This window comes from Somniosus microcephalus, chromosome 4 (assembly GCF_052327205.1).
Source record: "Somniosus microcephalus isolate GS21.2 chromosome 4, FLI_Smic_1.0, whole genome shotgun sequence".
In the NCBI taxonomy this organism is placed as follows: domain Eukaryota; kingdom Metazoa; phylum Chordata; class Chondrichthyes; order Squaliformes; family Somniosidae; genus Somniosus; species Somniosus microcephalus.
In genome coordinates this window covers 70,770,353-70,791,640 of record NC_140990.1, presented here as the reverse complement: position 1 = coordinate 70,791,640, position 21,288 = coordinate 70,770,353, and the positions used below count along the sequence as shown (strand labels likewise).

The window sequence follows — 21,288 nt, the reverse complement described above, 5'->3', positions numbered from 1 at the left end:
AGCCCTAGAGGAGTATAAAAAGTGCAGGGGGATACTTAAAAAACAAATTAGGAGAGCGAGGAGGGGCCATGAAGTAACACTGGCGAGCAAAATAAAGGAAAATCCTAAGGTGTTTTATAAGTATATTAAGGGCAAGAGGATAACTAGGGAAAGAGTAGGGCCCATTAGGGACCAAAGTGGCAATCTGTGTGTAGAGCCGAAAGATGTAGGTGGGGTTTTAAATGAATTTTTTGCATCTGTGTTCACTATGGAGAAGGACGATGTAGACATAGAAATCGGGCAGGGGGACTGTGATATACTTAAACATATTAGCATTGAGAGGGAGGAGGTACTAGCGATTTTAGCGGGCTTAAAAGTGGATAAATCCCCAGGCCCGGACGAGATGTATCCCAGGCTACTATGTGAGGCAAAGGAGGAGATTGCAGGGGCTCCTACACAAATTTTCAGAACCTCTCTGGCCACAGGGGATGTGCCAGAGGGCTGGAGAACAGCTAATGTAGAACCATTATTCAAGAAGGGTAGTAGGGATAAACCAGGGAATTACAGGCCAGTGAGCCTAACATCAGTGGTAGGGCAATTATTGGAAAAAATTCTGAGGGACAGAATTAGTCTCCACTTGGAGAGGCAAGGATTAATTAGGGATAGCCAGCATGGCTTTGTCAAGGGAAGATCATGTCTGACCAATTTGATTGAATTTTTCGAGGGGGTGACTAGGTGTGTGGATGAGGGTAGTGCAGTGGATGTGGTTTACATGGATTTCAGTAAGGCTTTTGAAGAAGTCCCGCAAAGGAGACTGGTCAGGAAGGTAAGAGCCCATGGGATCCAGGGTGCCTTGGCACATTGGATCCAAAACTGGCTTCGTGGCAGAAGGCAGAGTGTGATGGTGGAAGGTTGTTTTTGTGACTGGAAGCCTGTGTCCAGTGGGGTACCGCAGGGATCGGTGCTGGGTCCCTTGCTGTTTGTGGTCTACATTAATGATTTGGATGTGAATGTAAAGGGTATGATCAGTAAGTTTGCAGATGACACGAAAATTAGTGGGGTGGTAAATAGCGAGGAGGGAAGCCTCAGGCTACAGGACGATATAGATGGGTTGGTCAGATGGGCGGAACAGTGGCAAATGGAATTAAACCCTGAAAAGTGTGAGGTGATGCATTTTGGGAGGACTAACAAGGCAAGGGAATACACAATGAATGGTAAGACCCTCGGAAAGACAGAGGATCAGAGGGACCTTGGTGTGCATGTACATAGATCCCTGAAGGCAGCAGAACAGGTGGATAAGGTGGTTAAAAAGGCATATGGGATACTTGCCTTCTGTGGTAAACCACTGTTGTTAGTATTGTTGTTCACTGTTGTTCACTGTTGTTCACTCTTGCACATTGTTGTACTTGTCTGTGCATGCCTCAGCTGACTCAGCCCCTGGCTCCACCCTCATGGCCGGGTATAAAGGTGACTGTTCGGCAGCCCCCTGCACTTTTGGATACCAGGCAACCACGAGAGGCATGCTCCGTTCTTTGGTAATAAAAGCCTGTTTGTTACTCACTCAACTTCAGTCTTTTGTAGTAATTGATAGCGCATCACCTTCATTAGCCGAGGCATAGAATATAAGAGCAGGGAGGTTATGATGGAGCTGTACAAAACGCTGTTAAGGCCACAGCTGGAATACTGTGTGCAGTTCTGGTCGCCACACTACAGGAAGGATGTGCTTGCTTTGGAGAGGGTGCAGAGGAGATTTACCAGGATGTTACCTGGGCTGGAGCGCTTCAGCTATGAAGGAAGACTGGACAGGCTGGGGTTGTTTTCCTTGGAGCAGAGAAGGATGAGGGGGGACCTGATTGAGGTGTACAAAATTATGAGGGGCATAGATAGGGTAGATAGTAAGGAACTTTTTCCCTTAATAGAGGGGTCAATAACAAGGGGGCATAGATTCAAGGTAAGGGGCAGGAGGTTTAGAGGGGATTTGAGGAAGAACTTTTTCACCCAGAGGGTGGTTGGAAACTGGAACTCACTGCCTGAAAGGGTGGTAGATGCAGGAACACTCACAACATTCAAGAAGCATTTGGATGAGCACTTGAAATGCCATAGCATACAAGGCTACGGACCAAATGCTGGAAAATGGGATTAGATTAGACAGGGCTTGATGGCCGGCGCGGATGCGATGGGCTGAAGGGCCTCTTTCTGTGCTGTATAACTCTATGGCCTAGAAATTCGGTAGGCTTAGCGCCGCTTTTGAGGCGCTAGAGGGCCTAGCGCCGGAGTTATGGCCAGTTTGGAAATTGAGTGGGTCCCTAAATCGGCGTTATGCCGTTAGCGCTGCGCTGGCACCGATGACGTCATCGGTGTGCGCAGCGTCCCGGTTGCCATGGTAACCCGCCCGAACTCCGAAATTGACTTGCGGCCGCCTCGCCCGTGGCAGCCGCAAGCAACGTTCTGGCAGAGGTGCCTTACTGGACATTGCGCCGGCGCATTAAAGGCCCCACGGTGGCCGGCCGCTTTCCCGCCGGCCGCCTGGCCGCAGCTCCCTCCCCGGACTTCTCCCCCCCCCCCCCCCGGGACAGATGGAAGCCCGGCACTTGTCCGAGGTGCCGGGCTCATTTTTACAATGATTTTCGCGGGCCGCGGCCGGGTGCAGGCAGCTCCTCTTAAGGGAAGGAGGAGGCCTGCACTTCCCGAACCTGCCGCACCGCAGCGGGCGCCGCAGCGCCGGAATAGCGCCGCAATTCAGCGCGTAGCGCCAGTTTTCAGGCGCAAACAGCTTTCAGCAGCGCCGGCAGCCGTTTGGGCGCAGAACTAGTGAATTTTTGGCCCGCCCAGTGCGACTTAGCTCCGGCACTAACTTCCGGCGCTAAAGCCGTCGCTGCGCCAAAACCCAATTTCTAGGCCTATGAGTTGTACAGGGCCTTGATGAGACCACACCTTGAGTATTGTGTGCAGTTTTGGTCGCCTTATCTGAGGAAGGATGTTCTTGCCATGGAAGGAGTGCAGCGAAGATTCACCAGACTGATACCTGGGATGGCAGGAATGACGTATGAGGAGAGATTGGGTCGATTGGGCTTATACTCGCTGGAGTTTAGAAAAATGAGAGGGGATCTGATTGAAACTTATAAAATTCTTACAGGACTGGACAGACTGGATGCAGGAAGGATGTTCCCGATGGTCGGGGAGTACAGAACCAGGGGTCACAGTCTAAGGATAAGGGGTAAGCCATTCAGGACAGAGATGAGGAGGAATTTCTTCACCCAGAGAGTGGTGAACCTGTGGAATTCTCTACCACAGAAGGCAGTGGAGGCCAATTCATTAAATATATTCAAGAAGGAGTTGGATATATTTTTTAAGGCTAAAGGGATCAAGGGATATGGGGAGAAGGCAGGGACAGGGTACTGAATTTGGATGATCAGGCATGATCTCATTGAATGACGGAGCAGGCTCGAGGGGCTGAATGGCCTACTCCTGCTGCTATCTTCTATGTTTCTATGTTTCCTCTCCTATTCCACGCTATCATATAATCATGCACTACCCCAAACACATACCCACTGTCTGTGTATATACTTACTCGTTTTCCTTTTGCCAATTTCAGTGCTTCCGCGGGAGCCACTAGTTCTGCTACCTGCGCTGAGGTTCCTCCTTCAAGCCCTCCCTTTGCGACTGTTTCTCTGTTCTCGGATACGACTGCCCAACCAGTGGGTGGCTCCCCATTTATAAATCGGCGAGATCCATCTCCATAAAAGGAGTTTTCGGGATTTTCAAGGGGCGATTCTTATACGGTTCCTCTGACCTCTTCTTCGAATACTAACTGACACTCGTGTGCCTCACCCTCTGATAGCATTCCCTCTGCGGGGTTGACTCTATGTTCCCTTTATAATCTGGACTAATCTGTCCTTGGGTATCAATACTGCTTCCCAAGCCGCCCTCCTTCTGTCTGATACAGCCTTCATTTTGCCTGTGTTTAGCAGGTCCACACTGTGTGTTGTGTGTGTAATATCAGCTGTCCTGACATAGTGACGGGCTCGCATATCCGCACTGCCCATGTGGCGCAGTCGAGGGCCGCCACGCATCTCGCCATTCCTTTAGCCATGGGGGTTTGTTGGGTGGAGTAATAGGCAATTGGCCTCATATCTCCCCCATACTCTTGGGTGACGACAGCGTTATAGAAGTTCCCGTCTACACTATAGTATATATGGAATGGTTTGACTATATTTGGCAATCCTAGTGCGGGTGTGGACGTCAGGGCTGCTTTTAATTTTGCATAAGCCTCGTCCTGCTCCGATTCCCATTCTATCTTATCAGTGGTGGGTCCCCCCCTTTAACTAACCATTGAATCGGCTCTGCTTTCCCTGCTAAGTCTGATATAAAATTCCTGCAGTAGTTAAACAGTCCCAACACTTTCCTCACTCCCCGGACGGTCACTGGCCTTGGCATGTCTTTTATGGCTGCCTTTTGTTCCTGCGGGAGTGCCTTATACCCCTGGCTCATTTCGTGCCCCAGATACTTTACTTTGGACAGTCCAACCTGTGCCTTTTTGGGTTTCAATTTAAAGCCAGCTTTCTTAAGTGTCTGGAGGGTGGCTAGTACTGCTCCCATGTGTCCTTTGGCATCATCTGATGCAATCATTATGTAAGAGCCATAAAAGATTAAGAAAATACTTTAAAATATTGGTTAAATAGCATAATACAGTTAATTTACCTGATTGACTTATTGTATTAAGAAACCCCCTATTTTCTTGCTCCAGTAGTATAGTCCGAGACACCCCCTTCATTCTTGCCACAATGGTACAGTCCCTAAGCCACACATGGTATGCAGCCATTTTACAGTTTAAACTCCACGTGGCTGAAGGAGGCAGAAGTTGTGAGGTTTGGAGCAATACAGTTTTTGACCGTGTTCGTTTATACGTGTTTGCTTTGTAATTCCGTTTGTGAAGTGTTATAGTAAACAGTTTAAAAGACAAAGCTACGTTTGGGAACGTTTTATTTCGACACGCGTCTACTCGTTGTTAACAGCCCCACAGCTCAGTGGCTGCCTGTTTGGAAACTAAGAAGCGCCACTACATTAGTCAAAAACTGCTCCCTAAGAAGGAAAGGACGGAATCGTCGGCGAACGTATACATGAATGGTCACGGAGCCAGACGACAATATAAGAAAGCGAAGGTACAGTGACTGTTACTTGCTTTGTTCATTCTATTGAGAAGCTAAATAAGAGCTGCGGGTAAAATGGCCGAGGCCTTACGGAGCCAGGAGCTTCCCCCAGCCAGAAGGATTGCTGGCCAAAAGAGGGAAATAAAGCTCCCCCCAAAGGCAATGAAAGAGAAGTTACATAGAAGCATAGGTGCAAGGAAGGCTAAATTAGCTCAGATAACTGGAAAAATGAAGATAATTGATCGTCTCATGGAAGATAATGCTAATATTAAGAAAGCTGAAGACATAGGCCTAGAAATTGAGTTTGCGCTGCGCCAGGGCTTTAGCGCCGGAAGTTAGCGCCGGCGCTAAGTCACTTTGCGCGCGCCAAAAATTCAGTAGCGCCGCGCCCAAACGGCTGCCGGCGCCACTGAAGGGTTTTAGCGCCTGAAAACTGGCGCAACGCGCCGCATTGCGGCGCTATTCCGGCGCTGCGGCGCCCGCTGCGGTGCGGCAGGCTCGGGAAGTGCAGGCCTCCTCCTTCCGTTAAGGAGGAGCTGCCTGCACCCGGCCGCGGCCCGCGCAAATGTCCTCAAAAATGAGCCCGGCACCTCGGACAAGTGCCGGGCTTGCATCTGTTCCGCGGGGGGGGGGGAGAAGTCCGGGGAGGGAGCTGCGGGCAGGCGGCCGGCGGGAAAGCGGCCGGCCGCCGCGCCTCCTTAAAGCGCCGGCGCAGACTCCGGCAGCACTCGTTTGCCGGAGTCTTAGTTGCGGCTGCCACTGGCGAGGCGGCTGCAACTGAATTTCGGCTTGGGGCTGGGTTACCACGGCAACCGGGACGCTGCGCACACCGATGACGTCATCGGTGCCGGCGCAGCGCTACCGGTCTACCGCCGCGGAAGGGCCCCAGGCAATTTAGGAACCGGCGCCAATTGCAGCGCTAGGCCCTCTAGCGCCGCAAAATCGGTGCTAAGGGCACTGAATTTCTAGGCCATAATGTATTACGATTTCTCCAAGCTGCATGAAGAATTTAATGTACTCAATGAAGATGTATTAGCACTTCTGTCTGAAGAAGAGGGAAACGCTGATCAGCACAACTGGTTTGATCTTAAATCAACCAGCATTAAGGACTATATCAAGGCCACAGAACAGTGGATGTTAAAGATTCGTCAAGGTGCTGATACAGCAGAGAAAGATAAAGTTGACGATGAAGTCGGACCAGACGATAGCATTTCAGAGACTTCCGCCAGACCAAGCAAAAATCGAAAAGAAGGTAGCTCTGTTTCTGGACGCAGGTCAGTCGCTTCTACCACAAGCTCGTCGCGACGCATGAGAGAGGAGGTTGAACGGGCGGCGTTCATGGCGCGCGCAGCATCTTTAGCGGAGAAGCAAGCTCTTGAACGGGAAGAGGCCCAACTGCAGGTCCAAGAGGCCCAACTGCAGGCCCAACAGGCCCAACAGGCCCAACTGCAGGCCCAAGTGCAGGCCCAACAGGCCCAACTGCAGGCCCAACAGGCCCAGGTGCAGGCAAAGAAAGAACAGCTGGAGATAAAAACAGCTATCGCGGTCTCAGACGCCAGGTTGAGTGCGTATGAAGATTATGAAGGCTCACGGGATGGCGGGAGCGAATACTGCCAGTCAATGTTGTCACATAGAGTTGGATCCAGGGCACCTTCAAGAGTTACAAGAGAGTCCGAAGGCAATCCCCTGGCATTACAGCGTGGAAGAGTGGCCTCTCCACTAACAGGAGCACGTGATGCTACCCCAGATGTCAGACGGTCTAGACTAGACCCTGCTGATGACCACCAGAGGCCTGAAGACACAGGGAGAAGCCTATACCGAGTGATGCAACGTCAGAACGAAATTACAGAGATGCTTGTAAAACAACAGAATCTGTTTCGACTCCCTCAAAGAGACATACCAGTGTTCCAAGGCGACCCACTCAAGTATAAGCCCTTCATCAGATCCTTTGAACAAGCCATTGACTCCAAAACAGAGAGCAGCAGTGATAAGTTGTACTACCTGGGACAGCACACCAGTGGTAAACCACAAGACCTGGTCAGAAGCTGTGAACACATGAGACTGGACCGGGGATACATAGAAGCCAGGAAGTTGCTGCAGGAGCACTATGGTAACGAGCTGAAGATAGCCACTGCATATATTGAAAAGGCTACCAAGTGGCCACAGATCAGATCGGAGGACGGAGAGGCATTGAACGCATATGTTCTTTTCCTCATAGGATGTCGCAACACCATGGAGGATGTTGAATTCATGGAAGAGATGGACAATCCTACGACTATGAGAATCGTCATCTCTAAGCTTCCTTACAGGATGAGAGAACAATGGAGAAGAACAGCCTTTGAGATAATGGAGAGACGGAAAAGTAGAGCCAGGTTTGCAGACTTAGTGAATTTCATAGACAAACAGGCTAAAATTGCTAGGGACCCATTGTTTGGAAACATCCAGGATGCCAGCCCGACCACCAATGGAAGAGTGAAAGCCAAGCCTGTTGAATCAAAGACTCTCAGGAAAGGTGGTTCCAGGGGAAGCAGCTTTGCAACTATCGTCACTCAGGCCGAGGAAGAAAGGCCCTAGAACTCATCTCCCAAAAAGAGCAGCACAGTGACGCCTGCTAATGCCTTTCAGAAGCCATGCTTATTCTGCCAGAAGAATCATACATTGGATTTCTGCAGCGACATCAAAGCACAGCCACATAAGGACAGAATCGAATTCCTGAAGTACAACGGCCTATGTTTTGGATGTCTCTCTCAGGGGCACCTGAGTAGAAACTGTAAGCAAAGAACAACATGCAGAGAGTGCACTTGGAAACATCCCAGTCTGCTGCATATCCATAAAGAAGAACAAGTCTCTTAGAAGAGTGAAGAAAACAATACCGACGAGAAGGTTGTTTCAAGTGCTCTGGTGTCGCTAGAACCAGAGACTTGTGGACTCACTGGGGCCGGTGACAGTGATTGTATTCTTGCCATCGTACCAGTAAAGATCAAGTCTAAGAGGAGCGAGAAGCTTGTGGAGACTTACGCCTTCATGGATCCAGGTAGTTCAGCAACGTTCTGCACAGAATCACTCATGCGACAGCTGAACGTTAGAGGCAGAAGAACAGAAATCCTATTACGCACCATGGGTCATGAGAAGTCAATGCAAAGTTATATCCTGACAGACTTAGAAGTGTGTGGACTTGAAGAGAAGGACTTCATAGACCTGCCTAATGTTTTCACACAGAGGGAGATTCCTGTTAGAATAGGGAACTTAGCCCTGCAGAAGGATGTGGATAGATGGCCTTACCTAGAAAAGGTGCGTCTCCCATACATTGAAGCAGAAATTGGCCTATTAATTGGAACCAATGCCTACAAAACTATGGAGCCATGGCAGGTGATAAACAGCAAGGATGACAGACCCTACGCCGTCAGGACAGCCCTTGGATGGGTAGTCAATGGACCGGTAAGGAGAGATGATGGCAACAAGTCGAACAAGGAGGAACGACAAAATGTCACAGTTAATCGCATCTCTATCGCAAGCATTGAAGAGCTGTTGATACAGCAGTTCAACGCAGACTTTTCAGAACGCAGCTGTGAGGAAAAGACAGAGATGTCACAAGAAGACCATCAGTTCATGGATTTGATGACAAGGTCGACACAGTTCATTGATGGCCACTATCACATTGGTTTGCCACTGAGAAGACAGACCACGAAGATGCCGAACAATCGCTGCATAGCAGAGCAACGCGCCATCAGTCTAAAGAGAAAGCTGAACAAGAACCCCGACTTTCACGAAGACTACAAAGGCTTCATGAGAAACATCATAGCGAAAGGCTATGCTGTAAAAGTGCCCGAGGAACAGTTGAACAGAGACGATGGAAGGGTCTGGTACATTCCTCATCACGGTGTGTATCACCCAAAGAAGAAAAAGATCCGTGTAGTGTTTGACTGCGCCGCCTCATTCAGAGGAACTTCACTGAATGACCAGCTGCTTCAAGGTCCTGATCTTACTAATACCCTCATTGGCGTCTTGACTAGGTTTAGACAAGAGCTCGTTGCCATGATGGCAGACATAGAATCAATGTTCTACCAAGTCAGAATCCCTGATGAAGATGCTGATCTTCTGCGTTTCCTTTGGTGGCCAGATGGCGACGTTAGTCAAGCGATGGTGGAATGTAGAATGGCCGTACACTTGTTCAGAGCCACATCATCTCCCAGCTGTGCAAGCTACGCTCTCAGAAAAACTGCAGAAGATGGCAAAGGCAAAGCACCATCAGAGGCTGTGGAGACAATCTTCAGAAACTTTTATGTCGATGACTGTCTGAAGTCCGTGTCAACAGAAGACGATGCCATCACACTGTCAAGAGATCTTAGAACTCTGTGTTCGAATGGAGGATTCCATCTGACTAAGTGGATAAGCAACAGCAGAGCAGTTCTAGCTTCTATCCCAGAAAAGGAAAGAGCCACTGAAGTCAAAGATCTGGACCTGAGCCACGATGTCCTTCCTATCGAGAGAGCTCTTGGTGTACAATGGTGCATTGAGTCAGACACGTTCAACTTCAGGATAATGGTGAACGAAAGACCATCCACAAGACGAGGGATTCTCTCCATGGTCAGTTCCATCTACGACCCTCTTGGATTCCCGGCACCACTCATTCTGCCGGTGAAGCTGATGCTACGAGAGCTGTGTAGAGACAAGAGAGGATGGGATGAAGATATCCCAGAAGGTCAAGCTCAGAGATGGCACAGATGGTTGACAGATTTGCAACAACTTTCTAGCTTCAACGTCAGTAGATGCATCAAGCCCGTGAGTTTTGGAGTTACAAAGACGGCTCAACTACATCATTTCTCGAACGCCAGTGAGGACGGCTATGGCACGGCTACTTACCTCTTGCTGACAAATCAACAGGGCCAGAAACATTGTACCTTCCTCATGGGGAAATCCAGGGTGGCTCCGCTGAAGCAGGTCACCATCCCGAGACTGGAGTTGATGGCAGCGGTTGTTGCAGTTAAAGTTGACCAGGTGATGCGGAAAGAGTTACAGCTCCCACTAGAAGAATCTGTCTTCTGGACGGATAGCACGACGGTGCTGAAGTATATAATGAGAAGATACGCTTCAAGACCTTCGTAGCAAACAGAATCTCATCCATTAGAGAAGCTACACAACCATCTCAATGGAGGTATGTAAACACCTCATTAAACCCAGCAGATCAAGCCTCACGGGGATTGAAGGCTGAAAACTTCATGAGGAGTGAAACTTGGATACAAGGCCCAAGTTATCTGCTGGAAACAGAGAGATCATGGCCAGAAAGACCAGATATGCCAAGTCAGATTGCTGAAGACGACGTCGAAGTCAAGAGATCAGTCACAGTAAATCTCATAACTACGAAAGAGAACTTTGACACAGTGAACAAGCTTGTTAACCATCTCTCAGGATGGCACCAGTTGAGGAAAGCAGTTGCATGGTTTCTAAGGTTGAAAGAGTTGCTGCTACACCTGAGCGGTAAGAGAAAAGAGTACCGAGCCACTATCAGTCAGTCTGAAAGTAACCCCGATAAGCAGAGAATGCTTCTACAGCAGTATATGCATCAGCACAAGACCACATTGGGTAAGAATTCATTGACCGTGGAGGATTTGGCCAAGGCTGAGATGGAGATAGTTTGCTTCAGTCAAAGACAAAGATACCCAGAAGAAATCGAAGCTTTACAGCGAAATACTCCAATCAAGAAAGGTAGTCATATCTACAAGCTGGACCCTACACTGCAAGATGGAGTACTGAGGGTGGGAGGGAGACTAAGCAAATCTGCTATGCCAGAGGAGGCCAAGCATCCTGCAATCCTTTCTAAGGACCTCCGGGTTGCTACTCTCATTCTTCAGCATATACACCAGAGTATTGGACACAGTGGGAGGAATCACGTGCTTGCGAAGCTAAGACAAAGATACTGGATTCCAGGAGCTAATTCTGTAATAAGAAAAATACTCTCTGAATGCATTGTTTGCAGACGGTTACACGCTAGAGCTGGGGAGCAGAAAATGGCAGACCTGCCTGAAGACCATTTGTTACCAGACAAGCCCCCATTTACAAACGTAGGGGTGGACTATTTCGGGCCTTTCGAGGTAAAGCAAGGACGGAGCCTTGTCAAGAGATATGGTGTGCTTTTCACTTGTTTGACCATCAGAGCAGTTCATATTGAGGTGGCACACATGCTTGACACTGATTCCTGTATTAACGCCTTGCGGCGCTTTGTCTGTAGAAGAGGACAGGTGTCCATTATGCGTTCTGATAATGGCACTAATTTCGTCGGAGCGGCGAGAGAACTACGGGAAGCTATTGAAGGTTGGAATCGGCTTAAAATACAGGAAGCCATGATGCAAACAGGAATTAAGTGGATCTTCAATCCTCCGGCTGCATCCCACCATGGAGGTGTCTGGGAAAGACAGATATGCACCGTAAGAAAACTACTCAGTTCTGTACGACGACGACGAGGGACTCCAAACCGTTCTGTGCGAGGTCGAAGCCATCATTAATGACCGACCGATAACTAAGACATCAGATGATCCCAATGACCTCGAAGCCCTGACTCCGAACCACCTGTTGTTGTTGAAAACACAGCCAGCCATGCCCCCGGGAGTCTTCAAAAAGGAAGATCTGTATGCCCGTCGGAAGTGGAGGCAAGTTCAGTATATGTCAGACCTTTTCTGGACCAGATGGACAAGAGAATACTTACCTCTGCTACAGGAGCGTCAAAAATGGTCCAAAATAAAGAGGAACTTCATTGTCGGAGACATTGTCTTAATCATGGATGATTCAGCCCCTAGAAATTCTTGGTTGATGGGAAAAATAATTAAGACCATGCCAGACTCCAGAGGCATCGTTCATCGCGTTTGTTTGCAAACCAAGACCAGTACCCTGGAAAGACCGATCACAAAGCTCTGCCTGCTACAAGAAGCAGCGTGAAAAGTTCCTGAACGAAAAAAGTGGACACTTATATTGTAAATATGTTGAACTCATTAGTTTATGACTCTTAATGTTTGAGTAATTGATACGCTTCATGTGCCTAGTCAATTAGGGGCCGGAATGTAAGAGCCATAAAAGCTTAAGAAAATACTTTAAAATATTGGTTAAATAGCATAATACAGTTAATTTACCTGATTAACTTATTGTATTAAGAAACCCCCTATTTTCTTGCTCCAGTAGTATAGTCCGAGACACCCCCTTCATTCCTGCCACAATGGTACAGTCCCTAAGCCACACATGGTTTGCAGCCATTTTACAGTTTAAACTCCACGTGGCTGAAGGAGGCAGAAGTTGTGAGGTTTGGAGCAATACAGTTTTGACCGTGTTCGTTTATACGTGTTTGCTTTGTAATTCCGTTTGTGAAGTGTTATAGTAAACAGTTTAAAAGACAAAGCTACGTTTGGGAACGTTTTATTTCGACACGCGTCTACTCATTGTTAACAGCCCCACAGCTCAGTGGCTGCCTGTTTGGAAACTAAGAAGCGCCACTACACATTATGTCATCGATATATTGGAGTAGGGCGCTCTGGTACTTTGATAGGTCTAACCCGTCTAAGGCTTGACTTAGTACACGGTGGAATATATTTGGACTGTTGTGGAACCCCTGCGGGACCCTGGTCAATGTATACTGTCTATCCCCGCACAGGTTCAAATCCTGTTCGTGACGCCAATTGTTGTGGAGTATTTTAAACCAACACTCGACACAAGTTTTAGATCGATAGTCAATGTAATGATCAATAACATGTCATTCTATAGTGGACACTAGGTGGAGCCGTAGAGCTGTGTAGAGCTGTATATAAGACTACACTACCCAGCTGTATATATATTAAGACTACATTACCCATGAGGCACTAGGCTACCCACAAGGCAGCAGTCAAGATGAAAGCCTCTACAGATACTGTACCTAGTCCACATGTGCTCAATAAAGTAACTAGCAAAAGCTAGCTGTGTTCATAATAAGAATGTCTATTTATTAATGAACGTAAGATGGTACCAGGGTTGTGAAGATCTGCTGAAAATTGTGAAAAGCGACATGGAAAATTTGAAGCCACCAGAGTGTTTGAAACTCACAGGAAACATCGACTACAATTGGCAGACTCTTAAACAACAATTCAAACTCTACATTGCAGCCATCGGATTCGGTACGAAGCCAGACGCAAGGAAGATAGTGTTGCTGCTTACGGTTGCAGGCCCACAGGCGATAGAGGTATTTAATACATTTGTATTTAATCCAGTGGAGAACAGAGAAAAATTAGAAGATGTGCTAAAAAAATTTGATGCACATTGCTCTCCCAAAAAGAATGAGACCTATGAAAGATACATCTTCTGTTCTCGGACACAGCAGCAAAATGAGACTTTTGATAGCTTTATAACTGATCTGAAACTGAAAGCACAGACATGTAATTTCTCTGAGCTCAAAGCATCCATGATTCGTGACCAGATTGTGTTTGGTATTCATGATAAAAAAGTCAGGGAACGTCTGTTGAGAGAAACCGAACTAAATTTGGAAAATGCGGTGAAAATATGCCAAGCCAGCGAGCTAGCTCAAAAGCATGCAAAGACTTTCAGTGAAATCAATAATGATGCGATTGTAATGAGTGATAATGCTGCTGTCGGTGCTGTGTCCTATAAGGGGAAGAAACATGGGCAGAACAGAAATGAAAAGCAATCGGAGGATGAAATTTTTAATTGTAAACGCTGTGGTTACAAACACCAGTTAAGACAATGCCCAGCGTTTGGAAAAATGTGCACAAAGTGTAATGGAAAGAATCACTTTGCCAAACAATGCTTTTCAAAAGTGCAAACTAAGAAAGGGCAACGAGTTAATGTAATTGAGGACACTGATTTAAGTGAGACATTTTTTGTAGGAATGGTGTCATGTGACAATATCAAAAAGGATACAGAAAATGTGCAGCCCTCAGAAATGGACAATGCTGAACATAAAGTTAATGCAGTAAAAGAGGACAAATGGATGATCCCACTGCAGATAAATGGAGCATTAGTTACCTTGAAACTAGACACTGGGGCAAAAGCAAACTTAATCAGTATGAGTGACATTAACAATATGAAAGAAAAGCCCAAAATACAGAAAAAGTCAGTACTACTGAAGGACTATAATGGACAGAAAATAGATAGCTTAGGTGTATGCAGACTTAAAGTGACAGTCAAAGACAAAATGCATCATCTCATGTTTTCTGTTGAGGCTGAAAGGCTTGATTCACTACTGGGTGACAAAGCTTGTGAGGACTTAGAACTGGTCAAAAGAGTCTACCATATAAACTGTGCCATAAGCAGACCAGATGACTTGGTGGATTCTGTAGTGAATAATTTCCAGGATGTGTTCAAAGGATTTGGAGTTCTACCATTCACTTACAAGATCCAGCTAAAGCAGGATGCTCAGCCAGTGGTACATGCTCCACGAAGAGTTCCAGCACCCCTGCGTGACCGGCTCAAGAATGAACTGGACAGAATGACCACACTAGGAGTCATCAGGAAAGTCGAAGAGCCAACAGACTGGGTTAACTCCATGGTATGTGTAAAGAAAAAGAACAATGATCTAAGAATATGCATGGATCCAAAGGACTTAAATGCAAACATAAAACGTGAACACTACCAGATTCCCAAGCGAGAAGAAATCACCAGTGAAATGTCAGGTGCCAGGTACTTTACAAAGCTCGATGGCTCACAAGGATTTTGGCAACTAAAACTGGATGAAGAGAGCACCAAATACTGTACCTTCAACACACCATTTGGCAGGTATTGTTTCCTCAGAATGCCTTTCGGGATAATATCTGCATCTGAAATCTTTCATAGAGCGATGGAACACATAATTGAAGGTCTGGAAGGAGTTTGGGTCTATGTTGATGACATCATCATCTGGGGCTCCACACTGAAAGAACACAATGAGAGACTGACTAAAGTGCTAAAGAGCATACGCCGGAATGGACTGAAGCTCAACAAAGCCAAGTGTCAGTTTGGCGTCCAGGAAGTCACTTTCCTAGGAGATAATCTATCTGGTAAAGGAATAGAGCCAGATATGGAAAAAGTAAACGCCATACTCAAAATGCCCCGACCCACTGACAAAAAAGGAGTGCTACGCATCATGGGGATGATAAACTTCATTGGAAAGTTCATTCCTAACTTGTCAGCCAAGACAGCCTGTCTGCGAGGCCTGCTACATAAAACAAATGAGTTCGCATGGACAGAAAGACATGAACAAGAGTGGATAAACCTCAAAACAGTGCTGACAACCACACCTGTACTCATCTTCTTTGACCCAACAAAAAGAATCAAAGTGTCAATGGATGCATCAAAAGATGGCCTAGGTGCGGTCTTGCTACAAGCAGAGGGTGAAGATTGGAAGCCTGTTGCCTATGCCTCCAGGTCTATGACTGATACTGAGTGTCGATATGCCCAGATTGAAAAGGAATGTCTCGGCTTGGTAGTTAGACGAGAAAAGTTTCATGGCTACATATATGGACTTCCCACCTTCACAGTTGAGACAGACCACAGCCCTCTGGTTGCCATCATAAAAAAAAACCTGAATGAGATGTCTCCAAGGATTCAACAACTCATGATGAAGCTGCAAAGATATGACTTTGAACTGATCTACACACCAGGCAAATACATAGTGTTAGCAGATGCACTATCCCGAGCACCCACAATGAGTCATGTGAGCTCTACTGAAGAAGACGTGGATGTTCATGTGAGTATGGTCACTGCTGCGCTGCCTGTGTCAGACACAAAATCAAAGCAAATAGCAGAAGAAACAGTAAAAGATACAGTATTACAAACAGTAATAGAGAACATTCATCATGGTTGGCCAAAAGGTTCCTGTCCAAAATATTTTCACATAAGGTCAGAATTGAGTGTCGCAAGTGGACTATTACTAAAACAGAACAGAATAGTCATTCCACAGGCTCTACGTCAAGACATGCTCAAAAGGATTCATGAGGGACACCTCAGAATTGAAAAATGCAAAAGGAGAGCAAGAGACGCTGTTTATTGGCCTGGCACAAATAAGGACATTGAGAACATGATAGGCAAATGTGAGACATGTCAGAAACACCAAAACAAACAAGCAAAGGAACCAATGATAGTAGCTGACATACCAACAGCAGCATGGCAAAAGGTTGGTATGGACCTTTTTCATTTAAATGGTAAAGACTATCTAATAGTGATTGACTACTATTCTAACTATCCTGTGATGGCGCTGCTCTCAAGCACCACAGCAAGCAGTGTCATAATGCATGTGAAATCCATCTTCGCCAGACATGGAATTCCCAGGATTGCCATTAGCGACAATGGTCCGTGCTTCAACTGTAAGGAGTGGCAACAGTTTGCAGCACATTATGACTTTCAGCACATCACATCCAGTCCTTTGTATGCTCAGTCAAATGGTAAGGCAGAGAAAGGTGTTCAAGTTCTCAAGCAGCTACTGAAGAAAGCGACAGAAAGCAAGTCTGATCCTTATCTCGCCCTACTGAGCTACCGAGCCTCACCTTTAGACTGTGGTTCTTCACCTGCTGAACTACTAATGGGTCGCAAGTTGCGCACCACGCTACCCTGCTGTGCAAAAGAACAGCAAAGTGAGGAACTGAGACAGAGACTTCAACTGTTAAAGCTGAAACAGAAATCATACTATGACAAGCCATCCAAAACTCTAAAACCATTGACAAGGGATGATGTTGTCAGGATTGAGGATCCAGATGCATGGAACAGGAAAGCTACAGTTCTTGAGGAAGTAGGACCAAGGTCATACACTGTTAGAACTGAGGAAGGACAGATTCTCAGGAGGAACCGCCGTTCCCTCCTAAAAACACAAGAGACTATTCAAGACCAGATTGGTGACAATGCCGCAACTGCATCTTGTCATTCACCACCAGAACAATCTCATGAAGACACATCAGACTTACCCGTGTTGAGAAGATCCACAAAGTAAAAGAGCCTGATAGACTTAATCTTTGAGTACAATGTAAAGCTTTGAAAATGTGTTGACTGTTTTGAAAATGTTTATGTTTATAGAGCACTAACAAAAGTGTTACTGATATTATCTTTATTGTTTTCTTGAAAGTTGATTGATATTGATTTTGTTAAACCTCAAAGAAAGGGGGATGTAATGATCAATAACATGTCATTCTACAGTGGACACTAGGTGGAGCCGTAGAGCTGTGTAGAGCTGTATATAAGACTACACTACCCAGCTGTATATATATTAAGACTACATTACCCATGAGGCACTAGGCTACCCACAAGGCAGCAGTCAAGATGGAAGCCTCTACAGATACTGTACCTAGTCCACATGTGCTCAATAAAGTAACTAGCAAAAGCTAGCTGTGTTCATAATAAGAATGTCTATTTATTAATGAACATAAGAGTCAAGTTGTTTTTATTACACCGATGGGGAAACAGTCTGCTCTGTCTTAGCCAGACCTTTCCAAATAGGTACAGCAAACACTACATTTTTATACATTACAATACACATGGCCATCTCATGCACAATTCATTCCTGCCACCCGATTGGACCTTGGCCCACATGCATCTTCACTGATTGGTTGCCTATGCCGCGTTACATTAAAGTTCCGCCTTTATTATCGGAAAAGTATATGTCAAGCAGTGTGTAAAACCTCTGACCTGTGTTTATGCCAGATGGGGTACTCATTGTCCTCCTTTCCTGCCTCTCTCGGCCTCTTTTACTTCCAACTCATTGTTTTACTTTCCTGCCAGAACAGAACTTGCATCCTCTCGGCCTCTTATGGTTCCATGTCCGGCTATGTTATCTCAGCTGCCAATTCAGCAACTTAGAAAAATCTTATTACTGCAAAGTATGGTCTTTATTACACCGTTCAGTGAAACTGCCAGCGATGTCAGTTTAACTCTTTCCCCACTGCAACACTCCTCCTCCCTGATTGCAATGTCTGCATCGTCCCTCTCTTTTGTGAAAACAGGCGCAAAGTATTCATTAAGAACCATATTCATGTCTTCCGCTTCCACACACAGATTACCTTTATAGTCCCTAATAGGCTCCACTTGTTTTACTTACCAATATTTTTTCATGCCCTCTCTTTGCTTTTCTTCTTCGAAATAGTGCCATAGGATCTTTGACATCCACCTGAGAGAGCAGATGGGGCCTCGGTTTAACGTCTGCTCCAAAAATCAGCACCTCTGACAGTGCCGCACTCCCTCAGCACTGCACTGGAGCGTCAGCCTAGAGTTTTGTGCTCAAGTCTCTGGAGTGAGACTTGAACCCACAACTTTCTGACTCAGAGGCGAGAGTGCTACCAACTGAGCCACTGGTTGACACTAAAGAACAAGCAGTTCTGACGACAGGTCATCGACCTGAAACATTAACTCTGTTTCTCTCTCCACTGATGCTGCCTGACCTGCCAAGTATTTCCAACATTTTCTGTTTTTAATTAAAGAAACGAGGGAGTGATTGCTGACAGAAAGAATGTTGGGTCGTCCTGCGCATGCGCACCTCCCTAGCGGCTGAGGCGAAACACCGACTCACCCCCACCTGAGCCGGGCACGCGTACCAGATGTTGCGGCTCCACATGCGCGCCCGATGTTCCAACCGCGGGGTTTTCTGTGCTGAGCATGCGTGTTGCGGACCGATCAGGACGGGCGATTGTGGAGCAGGAGGGAGAGCGCGGGGGCAATGAGCAAATGCGCGGGACTCAGAGTCAGCAGAGTGCTTTCTGGAGCGCGGTGGCTTGTGGGTATTACAGCTGCCATTACTGCTGATCCTTTCAACCAACCTGTGCAGCAGCTGGAGCCTGAAAATCAGCTTCACTGCCCCTAGGGTCAGAAAGGGGAAAATTAAACAAGTTTGCCTCTGATCTTTTTCTGAACTCATTTTACAGGGTTATAGAAGTGGAGCAGTTACAGGCGGGAAGCTCAGACCAAACATCACGTGAAGATCTGACAGAGTCGCTGGATTCATCAGGACCTGAATATCATCGGCCTTTGCACATAGAAGGAGAAAGCAGCGATCGCAGCGATGACAAACCGCACACGTGTTCAGTGTGTGGACGCGGATTCAGCCGATCGCCTGACCTGGCGAGACACATGCACCGTCACACTGGGGAGAAACCGGGTAAAGGTGGGGATGGCGGGAAGGGATTCAGTTCCCCGTCTGCATTGGAAGTTCAGCGGCACAGTCGCACCAGGGACAGTCCGTTCACCTGCTCCGTGTGTGGAAAGGGATTTGTTTATTCATCCCACCTGCAAACACACCAGCGAGTTCACACTGACGAGAGACCATTTCAGTGTTCTGACTGTGGGAAGAGCTTTAAAAGCCCCCAGAATCTGAAGAAACACCAGCTTGTTCACACTGATGAGAGAGCATTTCAATGTTCTGACTGTGGGAAGAGCTTTAAAAGCCCCAGGGAACTGAAGGGACACCAGCGAGTTCACACTGATGAGTTCAGCACGGTGGCATAGTGGTTAGCACTGTTGCCTCACAGCGCCAGGGACCCGGGTTCGAATCTGGCCTCGGGTGACTGTCTGTGTGGAGTTTGCACATTCTCCCCGTGTTTGCATGGGTTTCCTCCGGGTGCTCCGGTTTCCTCCCACAGTCCAAAAGATGTGCGGGTTAGGATGATTGGCTATGATAAATTGACCCTTCGTGTTAGGGGGATTAAATACGTGGGGTTACGGGGATAGGTGTGGGATATGTGTTGGTGTAGGGGTTACGGGGATCGGGTGGGATATGTGTCGGTGCAGGCTCGATGGGCCGAAATGGCCTCTATCTGCACTGTGGGGTTTCTGTGATTTCTGTGTACTGTTCTGACTGTGGGAAGAGCTTTAAAAGCCCCCAGGATCTGAAGGCATACCAGCTTGTTCACACTGATGAGAGACCATTTCAGTGTCCTAACTGTGGGAAGAGTTTTAAAATCCCCCGGGAGCTCAAGCAACACCAGTGAGTTCACACTAACGAGAGACCCTTTAACTCTTCTGACTGTGGGAAGAGTTTTAAAAGCTCCGGGAATCTGAAGAGACACCAACACCCACACACTGGAGAGAGGGCATTCACCTGCTCCGAATGTGGGAAGGGATTCGCTCGGTCCTCCCACCTCCTGTCACACCAGCGAGTTCACACTGGGGAGAGACCTTTCACGTGCTCCATGTGTGGGAAAGGATACACTCAGCCCTCCGAACTGCTGAGACACCAGCGAGTTCACACTGGGGAGAGGCCATTCACCTGCTCCGTGTGTGGGAAGGGATTCACTGTGTCATCCACCCTGCAGACACACCAGCGAGTTCACACTGACGAGAGACCCTTTAAATGTTCTGACTGTGTGAAGAGCTTTAAAAGCCCCGGGGAACTGAAGGGACACCAGCGAGTTCACACTGATGAGGGGCCGTTTAACTGTTCTGACTGTGGGAAGAGCTTTAAAAGCACCAAGGATCTGAAGGGACACCAGCGTCTTCACACTGATGAGAGACCATTTCAGTGTCCTAACTGTGGGAAGCGTTTTAAAATCCCCCGGGAGCTGAAGCAACACCAGCTTGTTCACACTAACGAGAGACCCTTTAACTGTTCTGACTGTGGGAAGAGTTTTAAAAGCTCCGGGAATCTGAAGAGACACCAACACCCACACACTGGAGAGAGGCCATTCATCTGCTCCGAATGAGGAAGAAGGGGAGTAAAAGAAAAGACAGCCATCCGTGGCTTAGTAAAGTAATAAAGGAAAGTATCCGACTGAAAACAAGGGCATATAACGTAGCCAAATCTAGTGGGAGGATAGAAGATTGGGAAGCATTTAAAAGCCAGCAAACAATAACTAAAAGATTAATTAAGAAAGGGAAGATAGATTATGAAAGTAAACTAGCAAAAAATATAAAAACAGATAGCAAGAGTTTCGACAGCTATATAAAAAGCAAAAGGGTGGCTAAAGTGAACGTTGGTCCCTTAGAGGATGGGACCGGGAAACTAGTGGTGGGGAACATGGAGATGGCAAAGACGCTGAAAAAATATTTTGTCTCAGTCTTTACAGTAGAGGACACTAAAAATATCCCAACACTGGACAAACAGGGGGCAATGGAGGGGAGGAGCTAAACACGATGAAAATCGCTAAGGAGATGTACTCGGTAAAATAATGGGACTTAAGGCGGATAAATCCCCTGGACCTGATGGCCTACATCCTAGGGTCTTGAGAGAAGT

The 21,288-nt window shown here is 47.0% G+C and overlaps 1 protein-coding gene across 1 annotated transcript in view; it reads left to right on the top strand.

Moving 5' to 3' along the window:
- The first annotated feature begins 751 nt into the window (after positions 1-751).
- LOC147119171 (uncharacterized) overlaps positions 752-21,288 on the top strand; it is a 169,253-nt gene continuing 148,716 nt past the window's right edge. The window contains exons 1-2 of the mRNA XM_085984043.1: positions 752-805; positions 20,093-20,356. Of these exons, the coding sequence (XP_085840169.1) occupies positions 752-805; positions 20,093-20,356 (318 nt within the window). The remainder of the gene's footprint in view (positions 806-20,092; positions 20,357-21,288) is intronic.